Raw genomic sequence first — 16,239 nt, 5'->3', positions numbered from 1 at the left:
GCTCTGCGCCTGGAGCTTCTGACTGGTTTTGACCCAACGGAGTTTGATTTGCTATTTCATTTGCTCACTGTGGTCTTTTGCCACGACCCATGCTCCCTACAACTTCTTTATCAAGAGACGCCACGTTACGAATGAGCCTGGAGATACCTCAAGGTCCGCATCTCTTGAGGCTGAAGTAAGGAAGAGCGGGTTCCATACGACATCAACAGCCAGCAGAATGATAAGAAAGTTGGCGGACGTGTCTGCAGGTGACTTAACTACGGCATTTGAGCTTCTTGTCAAACTCTAGACCTTGGCGGTCACTTTCTTTTACTCTCATTCCCAACACAACCGGTCTGTGAAAACTTGCTGTGTGTAAATTGTATGCAGAAGGCTTTCAGATCCACCGGGCTACAACCTTTCTTTGGAAGCTCATTGTACATGAGACGAATTTCCTCCTGACTTAACAACCCACCAGAGTATCGGCGAAAGTAGATTCCGCACCTCCCACGAAGGACTGTCAATACCTGACGGGTGGTTGCTCAGTTCAGACACCCCGATCGTAACTTCCTTCCGAGGAATACTGGCCCTGGCAACCACACATGCGCGTCAGCCATCATCACAGCTCTGGCCGCCACGAAGCATTTTGACCTACATGCGGCAAAGCACTGAGCAATCACGCGTCCCAAAGTGTCTGGTTATTCTAGAAACCACACACAGCTGTTCCAACCCCGCCATCTGTGGTGAGCTTCCATGCGTGACTGTTCATGTTGATTTCTGCTAATTACACCTGTCAGCCTCGTCCTCTTTTATCCCCTCGACGCGTCGCTTCAACCGTCGCTTGACATTCTCTCATGTCGAGCTTCAAGTGACCGACAAGGCAGACAAAGAGTAGTCCTTGGCTGTCACTTGCAACCTGGCAAATCGCTTAGGACCCTTCCCGATTCGCAACTCCCTTCCGAGCCCGGTTTCTCTCTCTTCCCACCATCAAGATGGCCCCACCCACACCATTCCACAGGATCCTCTGCCTCGTTATCTGCGTCAGCTTGGCATGGTTCTCGGTAGTCGCGAAGCCCATTGAGCTCCCCGCCCTCAGCCAGCGCCAATACATGGGCAACTTGTCCCAAATCGTGGATGCTGTGGAGGGAGTGAGTAATGAGGGCACTCACAGCGTCGCCGGTCACCTGCCAGCGACTTTCACCAAAGCCACACCTACGTGCGTCGATCATGACCACTGCGCCTCAGGCTGCATGGTCACCGATGCCGCTCCGAACAATTACACACTCACCTGGTAAGTTCAGACTCACAAGGAGAGTTGCCACAAGACAAGCTAACCTGTCATAAAGTTCACCTCCCTCTCAATGCTCTCTTGACCGTGAGGGCGTAGGTTCAACATACTCTCGCTACACATACGGCGGCAAAACGATGAAATTCAATGCGCTTCCCTCCACCTTGACCGGCACGAACGTGGCGCCTTTTGTTTCCGTGGGGATGCACGAGTACTCGCCGGTCCCATATTCAGTTCCGGCTCCAGTTGATACAGCGCAGCCCGCAATGACCGGCGCGTCAGATCCAACCATTCTGCCTCCGTCTTTGGCCCCTTCCCCGCATCCGGAGGAGGTTGTCACGTTCACAGCGAGGCTCAGCAAAGGTCACAATGGTGAGCCCGATGAGCCGGAGATCACACTGTCGCCCGAAAATGCACCTGCTCCAGTGCCTGGGCAGCAGACTGTGTATGTCACGATCACTGAGGACTCGACCACGGCCTCCCCCATTCCGACTGCGCCCTTCAGCACCCAGCCCTTATCTGAAGGCCACCCTGAGTCCAACAAGACTGCGATCATTCTTGGATCCGTCTTCGGATCCCTGACGATACTGTGTATCTTGATCGTCTCAGTGGACCACCTGCTCAAGCTCAGGCGACAGAAGCGCGAGGAACTCCAGGAAGGCCAGGAACGCCACGACTCGATCTCCAGCGTCGAGGACATGTCGGAGCTCCTGCGACAGCAGCAGCAGACCTACGGCTACTATGGCACGCAGCGAGTGGCGAGTAGTAGCATCGTTCCGCAGCAGATGAAGGTCTTCCCGGCTAGCTCTGAGCCTGTTGAGCTTCCGAGCGCCAAGGACGAAATGGTGGAGAAGGAGCGGCGTGACGGCCACTAGATTCCAATTGCGAGTGCGGAAATGATTGCGCGATGATGAAATTTGATTTGTCTGCTTTGAAGTTCTGGGAATCTGGACGAGTAATGAGGATGGGAAAGGCGAGCGACAGCTTCTGGCCGTCGATACGGAACGGTTTCCTTTTGACAGCCAGATGGTTCCCGTGTCACTCACTGGCCATCAACGGCAGCAGAGTGCTGTCAAGCCAGCCTTGGGCGGTGGGACAGCCTCTGATGATTTTCCCCTCCGCCGAAGGGCATTCCATACGGCGGTTTACCAGAGCACAGCCTTAATTGGGACGACCTCTCCTTTGGACGCTTGGCTCTGGGATGTTTGCGTTGATTCCCTAAAACCAAGGGCATCGCGTGACAACGCATGAGGATCTGATAGATGCTCATTAATGAATTGACGATTCGAGCCTCTCTCTATGGAACCAGCAGTCGCTGAGAAGATAGATAGATGCTCATGAACTTCATGCAAAAGCACCTGCTCTCAAGCCTGCTGTCTCCTATGCTGTGCCATGTTGTTTAGGCTCAATGAACAGGATATGTAGATGAAGGTTTCTTGATAGAAGTTGTGAGCAACGACCTCAGAAAGTCTTCAAAGAGACACTGAAAAGAACGACAGGATTGACTGGCCAGAGAGTCGGACTCAAACTCTGATCTGCCCCTGCCTCATTTTCCTTCCGCGATACTGGCTGCGCCACATCTGATCTGAGCACGGCTAAGTGACTCTGCTGCCCTATCATTGTGGTCTACTAAGAGGAAATGACTGCGTGACCTATGATGAGGCATCGACAAGAGAAGCTGCCCAGGCAGCATGTGCCTACCATGCAGCCTAGGGTCACGTCCAAGAGGCTTACCGGGTATACAGGCGTTTTTGAAGCTATTAAAAGTCCACAAAAGGCTGAAATTACTGCCGCTGCTTCTGTTGAAGAGTTGCACAAATGAACCACGCCCAAAACTCTTCCTACACAGCATGCACAATAACAAATGCAGGCTCACCGAGCGCCCTGATACCTCTTTTAAATGATGCTTCATACTGCTATTCTCTTCATAGGACCCACGACTCTTGAAAACGGTTTTGTTGGTTACAGGAGGAGAGATTGCATGACATCTGGAGGTCTTCACAACGGTCTGCAGAGCACAAAATGAGCACTTTGATGTGGCTCTAGCAAGGCCCAACATTCTTCCAGCCTAAATCCTCTGTGCTTTTGAGGCACCAAGTCCTATCTTGTGACCCACTACAAAAATACATAGTGGAGCCAGTTCAGGTTGACCAAACGAACTAAGGTGTTCGCCAGAGTCTAAGCACCGCGGCTTGAAATAGCTCACCTTAGCTCATGTTCACTCACACACTTCTTTGACCACAGAGACAGTAGTGGCTGAGTTTTGAAAATGCTGCATCCAACCTCACCAACATTTGACAATCTCCGTTGCTCTGCCTTGGATAATCTTTGCACCAAATGCAAGCAGAAACCGGAGTCAAACAAACCCTGACCTTCAACTAGAAGCCACATCTGGGGAGAACTGCAGGTACGATGGACTCTATATTTTAAAATGGCACAAGGATTTTGACAAAAGACCAGAAAACCTCTTGTAAAGACTTAGTCACAGTCTTGCACACGGAATACGGAGCACAAAACGAAGACAGCCGAGCAAAATGATTTCCCTGGGCCCTTTCATCCTGATCGCAGGGATATCAATAGTCATCCTCCTATGCTGGGCATGGCTCCCCTTCGCCATCATAGCAAAGCTCTGCGGGCTGGGTGCCCACCGCAAAAAAGACGCAGGCCTCCTCCCCGTCCGTGCCGCAGCAGGCGAGGTCCGCTACCGAGCCGAGGGTTTTGTCCCGCCACCACAGGCTCTGCAAAGTGACCCCCACGCCTTCGACCCGGAGGTGCGACACCACAACTACCTCAAGGTCGACCCGCGCAGGGCCGAGCAGAACTTCCAGAACCGGGGGGCCAGGGATGCCTACGAGGCCGCGTTCGGGCTGGGATCGCAGGAGGAGCGGCGGCCGCCGAATGCGCTCCCGTGAGCGGAGGGGGAAGAGGTCCGCCGGCGCCGCGGGCACGGCCGGCCAAGATATTGAGGGTGGTGTTCAGAAGCCGGCAGCTACGTTAAGCCGGAATCAGGAGCGTTGGGAGAAGCTTCACAGTCATCTCGAGGCACAACAGTGACATGAGTGCGTAGCTTGAGGTTTGGAAGCGCGTCGACCATAGAGTAATACCTAAGTTCGAAAATTCAGCAGAATGACAGTCATGCGATTCATATATTCTGAGTAACTATTTTCGCTTTGTGAGACGATACACCTACCTGATGGGAAGCGATGCTTCTTCTCGGGATGACCACGCAGCTGAGACTCAAGTCAAGACCACAAAACTTCAAAATCAGCGATAAGGCGCCGTAGCCTCGTTTCAGAGACAGTCAACTGGTTGGGATGAGGCACATGTGAATTTGAAGGAAGATTCGTTAGTATTTAGCTCCTACCTTATGCATAATAGTGATCTTAGATTCAGTTATGGTTCTATTCTCAAATTTCCAATGTCAAGATTCACGGGAATTCAGCCTGGGAAATGAATTTGCTCGGAACCGTGGTTGAAGTCTGAATGTATTCAAGGCCGAACTCAGCAGTTGGATCCGGTAAAATCACAATCTGGCCCAAATCGAAATAGCTTCGCATGCCCAGGCAGCAACGGCCATGGTTAGTCTAGACCGAACCAAGGCGAAAACTCCACAAGCAGTGTTTCTGCCTATTCTGCATTCTCAGAAAATTGTCACCAAGTTTGTCAGTGATGAATCCTTCAGAACGTCTATATAAGCTAGCCATCTCATGCTGTTTGCCCATCTATGTGCATCCAAACCTCACTTGCAAATTATCAGAGCGTCGAATCAAACTCTCTGCTTCTAACGCCTCTTATTCTCATCAACATGGTTCACTTTCCTTCAGCTTCGGCACTCCTAGCCCTCGCTGCCTCAGGAGCAGCCCAGAAGCTCAACTCATGGCCTAAACACAATTACGGAGGCACTGGTCGCACAACAGACAACGACATCAACACAACAGAAGTGACCAACATCCCCCCCCCGGAGGAAACGCGCGGTATGCCCTCCTCTTCAACAGCTGGATCGCTCTTAGCGGCTTCTACATCCAGTCTTCCGGGGACTTCATCACCGACTACAAAGTCGAGGCCATGGTTGGTCCCCATAGGCCTCGTTCAGAGGTATTACGTTGGCCAGGTGTGCGGTGCTACCGGGAACTTCACGTATGTGCCACTGGTCGACCCGCAAGATGGGGATTATGTGTGGTCCGACACGTTGTTTATCGAGGTCACCGCTGCCAAGGGGAACTCGTCAACTGCCATCATCAACGAGATCTGGCCTGTCTTCCCCGGCGACGACATCTTCGATCCGGAGAACACCTCTCCATGCCCGGCCGCGTCTCGTAGGCGCTAATTGGAGCTGCCGGCTCCTGGATATCGGCGTTATACGCCGTCTAATGTTCCCGGGAACAAGAGAGCACTTCTCGGAACATTACAGCATTGATAAAGGATAAGATCAATGTCCGAGGAAGCCGGAGTATGATTGTGGACTGACATGTAGACATATGCGCTCTGGTTTGATGCTGGTCTATGTACGCCAAAGACAATGATATGAAAACACGTGGAAATAGGCTACCTGGTACCTAGCATGTATCCCAAAAACGCATCATGGGACGTCATTCAGTCGAACATACATTACACGGATTAATAAAGAGCTAAGAAACTTTCTAGGAGGCTCGGTAAGCACAAATACGACCACGCTCTTACGGAAGATGATGTTTGAGTGTTTGCTTCCTAATTCATATTTACTCTACTAAGGAAAGCATGTCCATGAGAGTACTGACTGATGGATGGACGCCACATCACCTGCACGTCTCATCTACAGGTAACTATGTGTCATAGCTCTTCTGAAGCCACTGAGTGACACTCTCCCCGAACTCCTTTGGGAATTCCAGCAATCCCCAGTGACCACCCTCCAGGGTGACATTCGTCAGTTGCGGTAGCGCGCCGGCCTCGACAAAGGGCAGTATGCTCTCCTTCCTGCAGACAACATCTCCCTCATACCCAAGGAAAAGCGAAGGGACGTTCACGACCTGGTTGTCGGGGTTTGCCTCCTCACTCTGTTGGCCAAAAGCCTGGCTCTTGTACCCTAGGAGGCAGTCGCATTAGCACCTCACTAACGGCACACTCTCGGCAACGCTGTTATTTGGCAGGTTGCAATGCCGGCCCTTGAAGGTGGAGGAAAGTAGCTCACAGCACACGGGGCCGTCGAAACCGTCCCGCTTGAAGCGCTCGATGAAGGCCTTCTTGGCCTCCTCGGTGGCATACGGATGCCGTTTGATGTCGAAACCCTCGCCTCTGTTCACCAGCGCGTTGCGCATTCCGTCTTTGGTGCAGAATGTCGCTTTCCACACCTCCGGCGAGTGTGCAATGTCGAAAAGGATATCCGAGTTCTCGTTTAGCACCTTCGCCCCCTGTATGAATATCCGGTCAGCAAAGCCTCGGACCTAACTCGATGTTTCCAGTCTAGGTAGATCCTGAGAATATAGGGGCTTTTCGTCGCGGCCCGTGGACCGCGGGGAGGACCGCCGGGAGGACCGCCGTGCTGTGGGTACTGGCAGAGGCGCAAGATGCTTCTTGGCGCCCGTCTATGTACAACTTCAAGGCGGTTTGAATAGCGCAGAGGGGTAACACGAATAACATACGTCGTCCGCAGTAAATAGCTTCCAATACCAAAACAGGCCGTAGCCAAAGACCTGCTCTGTCTGGGCCAGTACCGCATCAAGATCAAAGGGACCCTTGTTCGCGCCCGACCATGCCAAGTTGACCATGACGAGGCCCGACACCCTCTCGGGGTGCAGGTTGAAGAACATCTGGGCGGCGCGGGAGCCCCAGTCGTGGCCCAGGGAGACGACCTTGTCGACCTTCTCGGCGTCGACAATCTCGACGACATCGGCGGTCATGCCACGGAACTTGTAGGCGGCCAGGTCGGTCGGCTTCGACGTCCCGCCGTATCCGAGAAGGTCCGGCGCTATGACGCCGTAGCCGGCGGGCTTCAGGTGCTTGACGATGAGGTCCTCCCACTCTTCAGCCTGGTCTGGGAAACCGTGGTGCAGGAGAAGGGTTGGCTTCCCGGCTGCGGCGGGGGAGACATAGTACGTGTACTCGAAGCCACGCTTGGTGGTGATGGTCTTCTTGGTGAGGGTGTCCATATTGGCTGGGTTGCTACAAAGAGACGGCGGGTGTTTTGGGCAATGGAACCAGGTAGTGGTGGACGGATGAGATGGGAACTGGGATGACTTTATACCTAGGCTGACTTGGCTTCCTCCGTTGGCTTAATGTTGTCACTCTTCTCCGCCTGGGTGGGGTTCTCAAACGCACAGTATTGGCCCGTATCCTACAGTACTGTGCCATTAGGGTGCATGAACCCTTGGCTGCCAATGCTAGCACAGGCGTCGGATCACCTCACATTCCACAGCATATCGGGCTGGACATTTTGTCCCGTCATCCTCGGGAATATCAATGGACGGTGGAGCGAGCGATGGCTCTAGCGCTGACAACATCAACATCCGCGTCAGCTCGGATCTTCACTTGTCGACCCAACATTGTGCTTTTCGGCTCCTCAAGTATGAAGCTCAACTTGAATCAGATGCGTTGAGACCCTTCACGTGCAAATGGTTTGCCAAAGGAACCGGATTGTCTCCAGTGGGAGATTGTCAAGCATTGATCCTTTCACGCCTGATTGCTCTGCTCTTGAGTTCATAATGTTGGCATTTCCATCACTGGGGATGCTCTACTTTCGAAGTAAGAATCATCTAGGCCCGATCAAGCCCACAATGTGTCGAAAATACACTGCGCTGATTCCTCTGCTCTTGACGATCTTTTGAATTCTGGCTATTGAGTCTCGAGTTCATCTGTCGGCGGCCAGACTTCAGCCAACACGCCCAACAGCGAAGATCCAGCCCAAAGGATGTTATTTGGGTTTCCTGTTCATCTTGGGGAATTACGTGGTGCAAGTGATGATGGCCTGTTTCAACTTCTCGAAAATATAATACTGCACTCCCATATACACTCATGGCCTGGATGTCTGATTCCCCATCGCAAGTGGAGCGCCGTATTTGAAAAAGGTTGTCTGCCGTCTGTGTCTCCACACACCGCTAACACCACGCTGCGCATATTTTGGAGGCATATAGAAAAGAAGCGAAGCGAACACTTTCTTTAGTCTCTTATCTTCTTAGTCAGAACTTTAAGCTGCCCTTCCATGCACTGAAGCGGTTACTGCAGAATGTCTAGAAACCGGTAGGGCCCGCGAAGGTTAGCAGAGAATTGCTCTCAGTGATTCCAACACCTCCAAGGCTTAAACTTGCACTGTTGGCTCCATATTTGCCTCACCACTGAGACGAGTCAGTAGAATCTGAAGAATGCCGAGCTGACCGTCAGGTGAATATACTTTGAACGGCGTTTGTGATTATATTTGTATGGATAGTAATCATGGCTCTTCAACGTGTTGAACAGCCTCGGTAAGCTGTTTCGAAAGCTTATCTTATCGCGAGTCGAATTCTATAGGCTTTTTCTCCGGAGATGTCCTGAAGAAGTTCCACAAGGCCTTAGACCTAGCTATGCGTGTCGGCTCATCGCAGGGTGCAGTACAGCCGTTGGGTGCTTCAGTGACGACTGCCTGTACTGCATGCTGGGCTTCTAAGTCGTCAAGGTTTAGGCACTTAATTCCATACACGTTGACTGCGGTTCTGTGGGTAAACAAATGAGAAAGCGACTTTCTGCAGACATCTGTCATGGGAAAGTGCGAAAGTGAAGGCTCTGCCGAAAGTGAGCAAAGGATGGTGGGCAGGGGCCAGATGCCCCTGTAAGCTGGGGTTGATTCTAGCCTATAACAGACTCGGAAGCTACTCCCATCCAGTGGCAATCAGCTGCTGACCGATCTTTTCCTAGATCTTCTTTCTTCAGGTGCCAGGCAACCAGCTTTCCTCCGAACCCTCAGTCAACGAGCGGCCTTCCGTGTGGATGGTCTTGATTTCATAATTATCTTCCGGGGCACAGATGACGCCCTGCCCCGAAGTGATTTTTACTCCGGCCGTGGTGGGAACTACTGCCCCGGGAGGCGGCGCGAGGACCTGAGATGCACAGACGGGTTCGCCAGCGATGGCAACTCGGCATCTGTCCCAGCATAGAAGGCGGCCAGGTCTGGAGAGCTGGGCGCGACAAGCATCACCGGCCGAGTTGAATGCGACTGCTGGGGCAGCTGGAGGTTTTGTGGCAGGTCTGGTCACTTGTCCCCTGGACACAATCAAAATACGCCTCCAAGCCCAGGAGGCGTATGTTCCGATCATTCTCCGTTTGCGGAAGAGGCACCGCTCTTGCAGTCAGAGGTTCTATAAGGGTACTTTCGGAACCGCACGGGTCATACTGAGACAAGAAGGAATCAGAGGTCTTTATCGAGGAGGGGGTCTCATTATTCTGGGATACCTCCCAACATGGGCTGTATGGTTTGCAACATATGAGAAGAGCAAGCATGTGCTTCAAAACACGTTTGGTGAGTGGTCTGCTCATGGCTCATGGAGTGGGCCCTGGGAGCTCATAGAACAAGGCTGACAAAATCACAGATAGCACCTTAGTTGTCAACATGTGCTCTTCGATCATTGCTGGAGTTGCGTCCACTGCTATTACGAATCCAATATGGGTTCTCAAGGTGCGCGTGATGTCACAGGCGCACCAGGCCAAGAGACGCTGTCCCACGAAGTTGGCAGATATGACATCGTCATCTTACCATCGGCCTCACTGGTACTACCGCTCTGGCTTCGATGCTGCTCGGAAGATATACCGATACGAAGGAGCACCTGCATTCTACGCCGGGCTATGGCCTGCGCTCGTAGGAATATCCCATGTCGGGGTTCAGTTTCCAGCCTATGAGTATTTAAGGCGGAAATTCACCGGTGGCGGCATAGGCGATCCTGGAGCAAACTGGTTCGCGGTTCTCTACGCTTCGATCTTTTCCAAGATGCTCGCGAGCAGTGTCACATATCCCCACGAGGTCATCCGCACAAGGCTACAGATCCAGCGACGTGCAATGCTGGGACCGGAGTTTTTGAACGGGCTTGGCAGCGTTCAACGACAATCGGATGTCCTGCTTCGACCAAAATATAGGGGGATGGTCTGCACATTTCAGACAGTTCTCAGAGAAGAGGGCTGGAGGGCGCTCTACACCGGTCTGGGCACCAACATGCTGCGAACAGTGCCTTCCGCAGGTGCCACAATGTTGACATATGAGTATGCGATGCAGACCTTGAACAGCCTCAGGGAGTCGAAGCTCGACCCAGATGGGGCCTTGTGAGATATATCAGATTTGGCTTTTCTCCTCACTACGCGGCTATATCAGCGTGAAACTTCTCAAGTGTTCGTGAGATCTGCTGTCCCGTGGATTCCAAGCCTCGCCGTGGCTTATCCCTGCAACGTACGCCACAGCGAAGAAGCGATGTCTCTCGGAACCTGAGGACCTGAGGACGGCGGGGAGAGCACATCCTGCCAAGAGCACAACCTCGTCTCCCTCGCGGACACTGAATTGTGACACACCGAGGTGCCCTGAATCGGTCACAAAGAGTGTACACCCACCGAGGTACGGGTTGAACCTCATCACCCCGTCAAAGAACTCGTGGAATCCTTCTGCAAAGGAAGAATATGGGCAGATGAGCTCGCCATTCAGCACAGCTTCTCTGATCGTATCCCGCCAGCTCCAAAACCACGTGGCGATCTCTTCTGCAAAATCTGGAGACTCCCGGGTTTCAAAGGGAGCTATAGCCGATATCCTCTTGATGGCTGAGAAGTTTGATCCCTTCAACAGAAGCTCGCCCCGCCTCGAGTGGGCGAGCAGGTGGAGGTCAACCTTGCTATCCCCTGTAGCTCGGGCATCGAGCTGGCTGTGAGCCCACCTCCGCATAGGATATTTTGCCGGCACTTGCAAATCCACAACCCAGGAAGGCAGGCTACTCTTGTATCGCAGTGGCGGGAGCGTCTCCAGATACCTCAGGGTCCCCGAAAGCCGGATGGAGTACTTCGCAAACTGCTCATACACCTCTGGGTACGACATGTCGTACCTGACAGGCATGGGGTCTGTGTTTGGCTCGATCCTCTGCATCAATGGCAGGAACGCGTACACCTTGTCCCTCGGGTCGCTTGCGCCGTGTGTCCGGGCACACTCGACTAATCCCGAGTAGATGTCAAACTGGGCATTCAGTATCTTGCGGCCGCCGCCTTTTGAGTGCGACAGAGATGTGCTTTGGAAGGCGATCCATGTGAGCAGCCGTAGCGTGACCGGTGATTCTTCCCCACCTAGTGATTTGATCGACCTGATGTTCCAAGCCCAAATGTTTGCGAAGGCTTCCCAGGGACATTCATGGTGGCCGATGACGATCACAGCCTTGGAGGATAGGAGTTGTTCCTGGAGCGTCCACACGCGGGTGAACCAGCTGGATTCGCCAATCTCTCCCAGAATTCGTGAGTCTTCGGCGCTGCGCACAGCTACTCCCTGTCAGTAGGTAGGACCACCTAGGAGAGGAGAATAAATGCATAGTCATGGAGCAATAAGAGCACTCACTGTGGACCCAAGCCCAGTTGGCAATGCGTGAAACAAAGTTCAGCCTCCGAAACGAGTGCCCCGCCCAGGGACCGAAACGTCTCATGACATAGAGCTGCGGCGATATGAACGGGTTGAACAGCTTCACTCTGCGGAAGAAGTTGGCCACACTTGAGCGTTCTGGCCCAAGCCAAATAATGACACGCTCTGCCGACTCGAAGATGTCTCCCATCAGAGGCACCTGATGGTTCTTATCCGAGGTCGACGACTGGTTGATGCAAAGGGCGTCAACCCACAGATGCCTCGTCTGGGTCTTGAGCCGCAGATGCCGCAACAACGACTCGCAATTCACAGTCACTCGGATGGTCTCATCATCACAGAGGACCTCCTGGCCGCCCCGTGGGGCTCCCCAGACGTAGGACACTGCCTCGAAGCGATGTCTGTCGTGGTCCTCGAGTGAGACTTGTTTGAGGGAGAGATGAAGGGGATCATCGAAGCTGTCCGCCGGCCTGAGCTCCAGAATGCGAATATCCCGGGCTTTCTTGAGTTGTCTGTATTGGTAACGGTTATTGGCCAAGCGGCGGCGGCCAGCAAACCATCTCTTGGACCGGGTAACCGGCGTGGGTAGCTTGAGACAACAGAGGCGGGGCGTGGGTCGCAGTGAGATAGATCTGGATAGGGACCAGACTCCCCGTAATGTAGCCATCCGTTGAAGAGTTGTTCCAATATTAGCAGATCAAGTCCCCTAGTCTTTTTCGGACCATGTTTGTCCCGTATTCAAGGATGAAGTCTGCGAGACAATCAGACCGTGGAATCAGGGTCCTCTGCTGATTCTGGGTAGCAATTGTCAGCTGCAGCGTTTTTTTTTTGAATCGAATGACCCCACCATCGTCAGCCAGCCACTAGATTCCTACCCTGTAGCACATTAGCACAGGCAGAGACGAAGCTAATTCTCGTGAAGCCAGACGCCGCTATTAGTTATGCATTTCAAACGGCAGATATAGTGTGACATAATTCAGATTGATATCGACAAGGCCCGCAGCACAATCCACCCAGCTCAGCAATCACTGCAATTTAGTTCTATCCTCCTGAGCACTCGAGTCAACAGCCGTCAAGTCGTCCTTTTAATCTCGGTGATTGAGTCTGGGGACGTTTCTGATTGCACATTGGGACGATCTTCGTGCCAGGGCCTAGACTACAAAGTTCTATTTGATTTTCACTTTGACGACGTATCTGCATCTAGTACGGCAGTTTCTGACGCCTCTCCCAGTCCCTCTGCAGAAGCCAAGCCATGCCGTCGAGTGATATCGTCTTGATATCATCGGTGTGGGCATCTGGCATAGGAAATGTGACCCATCCGATGTGCCCGAGATCCTTGACAACTTCGACGCGGGTCTCAGCCACCCCATTGTCACTCATGATCTTGCCGTAGACAACAGCGTCATCCCGAAGACAGTCCAGCTCGCCGGCCTGCAGAAACACCTTCGGAGGGTGATATCCCTTGATGCTGCCCATGTCCAGGTTCAGCGGCGAGAACCACGGCGAGGCGAAGTCGGGGGCGAGCCTCCTCTCGCACTGGTGCATCTGCTCCGTCTTCATGACCAGCGCGTCCGCGTTGTCCACCCGCGACGTCCACAGCGGTGCGTACTCGGGCGGCAGTGTCACGGCCTCAGCCAACAGGGCCGGGACGGACGCGAACACGCCCGTCAGCGGGTGACTGAGGGGTGTGAGGCCGCGGACGAGCTCGCTGCCCTCATCTGCGGCAGCCACGGCCGAGATGCCCGCGATGACGGCCGCGATGTGTGCGCCCGCGCTGGCTCCTCCAACGACGAATCCTTGCTGCGGGTCGAACCGCACGCCATCGCTCTTCGCGAGTATTCCGCCGTTGAGGTTTTCCGGGTCCGAGAGCCACGCGACAACCTCCCACGCGCTCTGCATCGGCGCCGGGAAGGGGTCCTCCGGAGCGACCTTGTAGGTCGGGCAGGCCACGACCGCGCCGAGGAGGGCGGCGAAGCCACGGGCCGGTGCGGCCATTATCTCGGGCGTGCCGCCGGACCATCCGCCGCCGTATAGCAGGACGATCAGAGGGTAGCCTTCTCCGGTGGGGGCGGGGTTCGCTGGCCGGGTGATGATGGTGCGGCTGCTGGTCCCGTCTCGCAATGGGATCTCGATGGTGGTCTCGACGAGGTCCGGCGGACAGGGCCCCAGCTGCTCCATGCCTGCCTCAGCGAAGACCCTCATGCCCTCGCGTCCTTGTGCGAGCTCTTCAGTTTCGTCGGAGGAGGACATTTTGGTGGATGGCGTGGTTTGGTGCGCTTGGCCGACACGATCTTGAGGGACAGTAGTGGATTGTGTGTTCCTAGTCTCAGATGAATCGTATCATGTAGTGTTCAGCTCTTCAGCCAGGAACATGTCTCAGGGGTATTTGATTGAATTGGACAGCTCGTGCTAGGCAGCTACAAAGTACAGATACGTATGCAGGCGCCGGAAGGAATTCCTCCCGCGCTAGGAGGTCGCTTACGGTGGGGCTCCACGCCGGTAGAGGTAACACCTCTCTTGAACACATCTCGTGTGTAAAGGATGTGGTTGTTAAAGAGACTATCCCGTCTCCTGACTGGTGTTTTCAAACATAGCTTCCCTTTTTCGAGTGTCCGTTTGTGATAATATGGTGTCTTCCGTCGAACTAGGGGTGGCGCGGAAGGGGGCGACAAGGATGTGTGTGATACATGCACCCTAAGTACGAGCCAGAGTACGCCCACCCAGCTTTTAGCGTTGGCCCACCTAGTATAAGGAAATTGGCTGTATGTGTTATAAAATATTGGTACTATGGGGTTACTGATAAAGCATAGCTATAGCTATCTTAGAGGGGTTTTATAGCTACCCCTTTATTTACAACTTAAAAGTTACTTTTGCCCTTTGCCCTTTGCGCCTTTTGCGCCCTCTTGCGCCTTCTTGCGCCCTTTTGCGCCCTTTTACGCCCTTTTGCGCCCTTTTACGCGCTCTTGCGCGTTTTTAAGCCTTTTAAGTTATTTATACCCTTTAAGCTTTTTAAGCTTATATTTTTAAAGTATTGCTTAAATTAAAAAATAATTACCTTAGCTTTTTATATATAGGGTAAACTTTATGCTTGCTTAAAAAAGTACTTAGTTTTATTAATATAATATCAAGAAAAGGAAGTATTAGGTAGGCGCATGCTGGAAGCTGGGTGGGCGTATTCTGGCTCCCTAAGTACCGTATTAATAGCGAAATGCGAAGAGCGAAATGCGAAGGTACGAGACACAGCCTCAGAAGATGAAGATGCAGTTGAATTTGAAAAATATTGTGAAAATACTGGCGCGAATATTTGTATATAATAAAGGCTCTCGCGTGTTTTCAGAAGTCAGTATATGCCTCTCAATCATTCGGCCTTTACCAATTCACCCTCTCTTGTCTCTTAACCTCACTCACACGCCCATCCTCGCCTCGAAGTCTGACAATGGCATCCTACAACCTGTACAAGTACACTCCATCGGGAGCAGCCGCCATGATCTTCCTGATCGGCTTCATTATCGGATGCGGGTGGCATACTTTCATCATCATCCGCCGGCGGGGCATGGTACTTTGTTCCTCTGATCATCGGGTGTCTCCGCACGTTCTCCATACCAACCAGACTACACGACAGCCGAAAACCACTGACAAAAATCTCCCATAGTTGAAATCTCAGGCTACCTGGGCCGCTTTCTCTCCTCTAACAACACCTCGAGCCTCGGCTTCTTCATGATCCAAACTCTCTGCCTCCTCGTCGCCCCCGCCCTGTTCGCCGCCTCGATCTACATGGTCCTCGGCCGCCTGATCCTCTACCTCCACAGCGCCACCCTCTCCCCGATCAAGCCCTCGCGCCTCACAAAAATATTCGTAATCGGCGACGTCCTTTCCTTTCTGGTGCAGGTCATGGGCGCGGGTCTGCTCGCCCAAGCAAAATCCATGAACACGGGCAAGACCATCATCCTGCAAGGCCTAGCCGTGCATCTCATCATCTTCGGGCTCTTCGTCGTGGCGGCAGCCGTGTTCCATCGTAGACTTCTGGACCAGGTGCCGAACTTTGTCCTGCACGAAGAGGCGAGCTCGGGATGGCAGAGGCACATCAGAGGATGGAGGGGTGTCATGAGCGTGCTCTACGTCGCGAGCGGCTTGATCTTTGTGAGGTCGCTGTTCCGACTGATCGAGTACATCGAGGGCAACGATGGGGTCCTCCTCTCGTCGGAGGTGTATCTGTACATCTTTGACGCGCTGTTGATGCTTGGTGTCGTCGCTGTTACCGCTGCCCTGCATCCGGCCAAGTACGTGCCTGGGAAGAAGGAGATTATGGCTATGCAGGATTTGGATGGCTGATGTTCCTGGGACGTGTACCGCGAGAAGAGGACCTCGTCATAATGAGTTGTGTGGAGACGGCGCTTCGCAAGTTAGCCATGTGTGAAATAGCTGGGTCTGG

At 53.2% G+C, this 16,239-nt stretch overlaps 7 protein-coding genes across 7 annotated transcripts; 4 read left to right on the top strand and 3 right to left on the bottom strand.

Annotated features, from left to right (window-relative positions):
* Nucleotides 1-971: 971 nt before the first annotated feature.
* INS49_014967 (uncharacterized protein) lies at nt 972-2,142 on the top strand (the record flags this gene model as incomplete). The annotated part of the gene is made up of 2 exons (XM_043175654.1): nt 972-1,270; nt 1,326-2,142. The coding sequence occupies 2 exons, from the start codon at nt 972-974 to the stop codon at nt 2,140-2,142; spliced, it is 1,116 nt and encodes a 371-aa protein (XP_043020611.1).
* Nucleotides 2,143-3,801: 1,659 nt separating this feature from the next.
* INS49_014966 (uncharacterized protein) lies at nt 3,802-5,594 on the top strand (the record flags this gene model as incomplete). The annotated part of the gene is made up of 3 exons (XM_043175653.1): nt 3,802-4,175; nt 5,206-5,335; nt 5,379-5,594. 3 exons carry the CDS (start codon nt 3,802-3,804, stop codon nt 5,592-5,594), a joined length of 720 nt encoding a protein of 239 aa, XP_043020610.1.
* Nucleotides 5,595-6,069: 475 nt separating this feature from the next.
* On the bottom strand, nt 6,070-7,392 carry INS49_014965 (uncharacterized protein; the record flags this gene model as incomplete). Its single annotated transcript, XM_043175652.1, has 3 exons — nt 6,070-6,329; nt 6,369-6,654; nt 6,886-7,392. The coding sequence occupies 3 exons, from the start codon at nt 7,390-7,392 to the stop codon at nt 6,070-6,072; spliced, it is 1,053 nt and encodes a 350-aa protein (XP_043020609.1).
* Nucleotides 7,393-9,340: 1,948 nt separating this feature from the next.
* Nucleotides 9,341-10,529, top strand: INS49_014964 (uncharacterized protein; the record flags this gene model as incomplete). Its single annotated transcript, XM_043175651.1, has 2 exons — nt 9,341-9,731; nt 9,802-10,529. 2 exons carry the CDS (start codon nt 9,341-9,343, stop codon nt 10,527-10,529), a joined length of 1,119 nt encoding a protein of 372 aa, XP_043020608.1.
* A 36-nt stretch (nt 10,530-10,565) lies between these two features.
* INS49_014963 (uncharacterized protein) lies at nt 10,566-12,474 on the bottom strand (the record flags this gene model as incomplete). The annotated part of the gene is made up of 2 exons (XM_043175650.1): nt 10,566-11,713; nt 11,790-12,474. 2 exons carry the CDS (start codon nt 12,472-12,474, stop codon nt 10,566-10,568), a joined length of 1,833 nt encoding a protein of 610 aa, XP_043020607.1.
* A 533-nt stretch (nt 12,475-13,007) lies between these two features.
* INS49_014962 (uncharacterized protein) lies at nt 13,008-14,057 on the bottom strand (the record flags this gene model as incomplete). Its single annotated transcript, XM_043175649.1, has 1 exon — nt 13,008-14,057. The coding sequence occupies one exon, from the start codon at nt 14,055-14,057 to the stop codon at nt 13,008-13,010; it is 1,050 nt and encodes a 349-aa protein (XP_043020606.1).
* A 1,186-nt stretch (nt 14,058-15,243) lies between these two features.
* Nucleotides 15,244-16,139, top strand: INS49_014961 (uncharacterized protein; the record flags this gene model as incomplete). The annotated part of the gene is made up of 2 exons (XM_043175648.1): nt 15,244-15,370; nt 15,460-16,139. The coding sequence occupies 2 exons, from the start codon at nt 15,244-15,246 to the stop codon at nt 16,137-16,139; spliced, it is 807 nt and encodes a 268-aa protein (XP_043020605.1).
* Between the last annotated feature and the right edge of the window lie 100 nt (nt 16,140-16,239).

This window comes from Diaporthe citri (assembly GCF_014595645.1).
Source record: "Diaporthe citri strain NFHF-8-4 chromosome Unknown scaffold_8, whole genome shotgun sequence".
Taxonomy (NCBI): Eukaryota; Fungi; Ascomycota; class Sordariomycetes; order Diaporthales; family Diaporthaceae; genus Diaporthe; species Diaporthe citri.
Note: the sequence above shows the minus strand (reverse complement) of the source record. Positions and strands in the feature narration are given on the sequence as shown.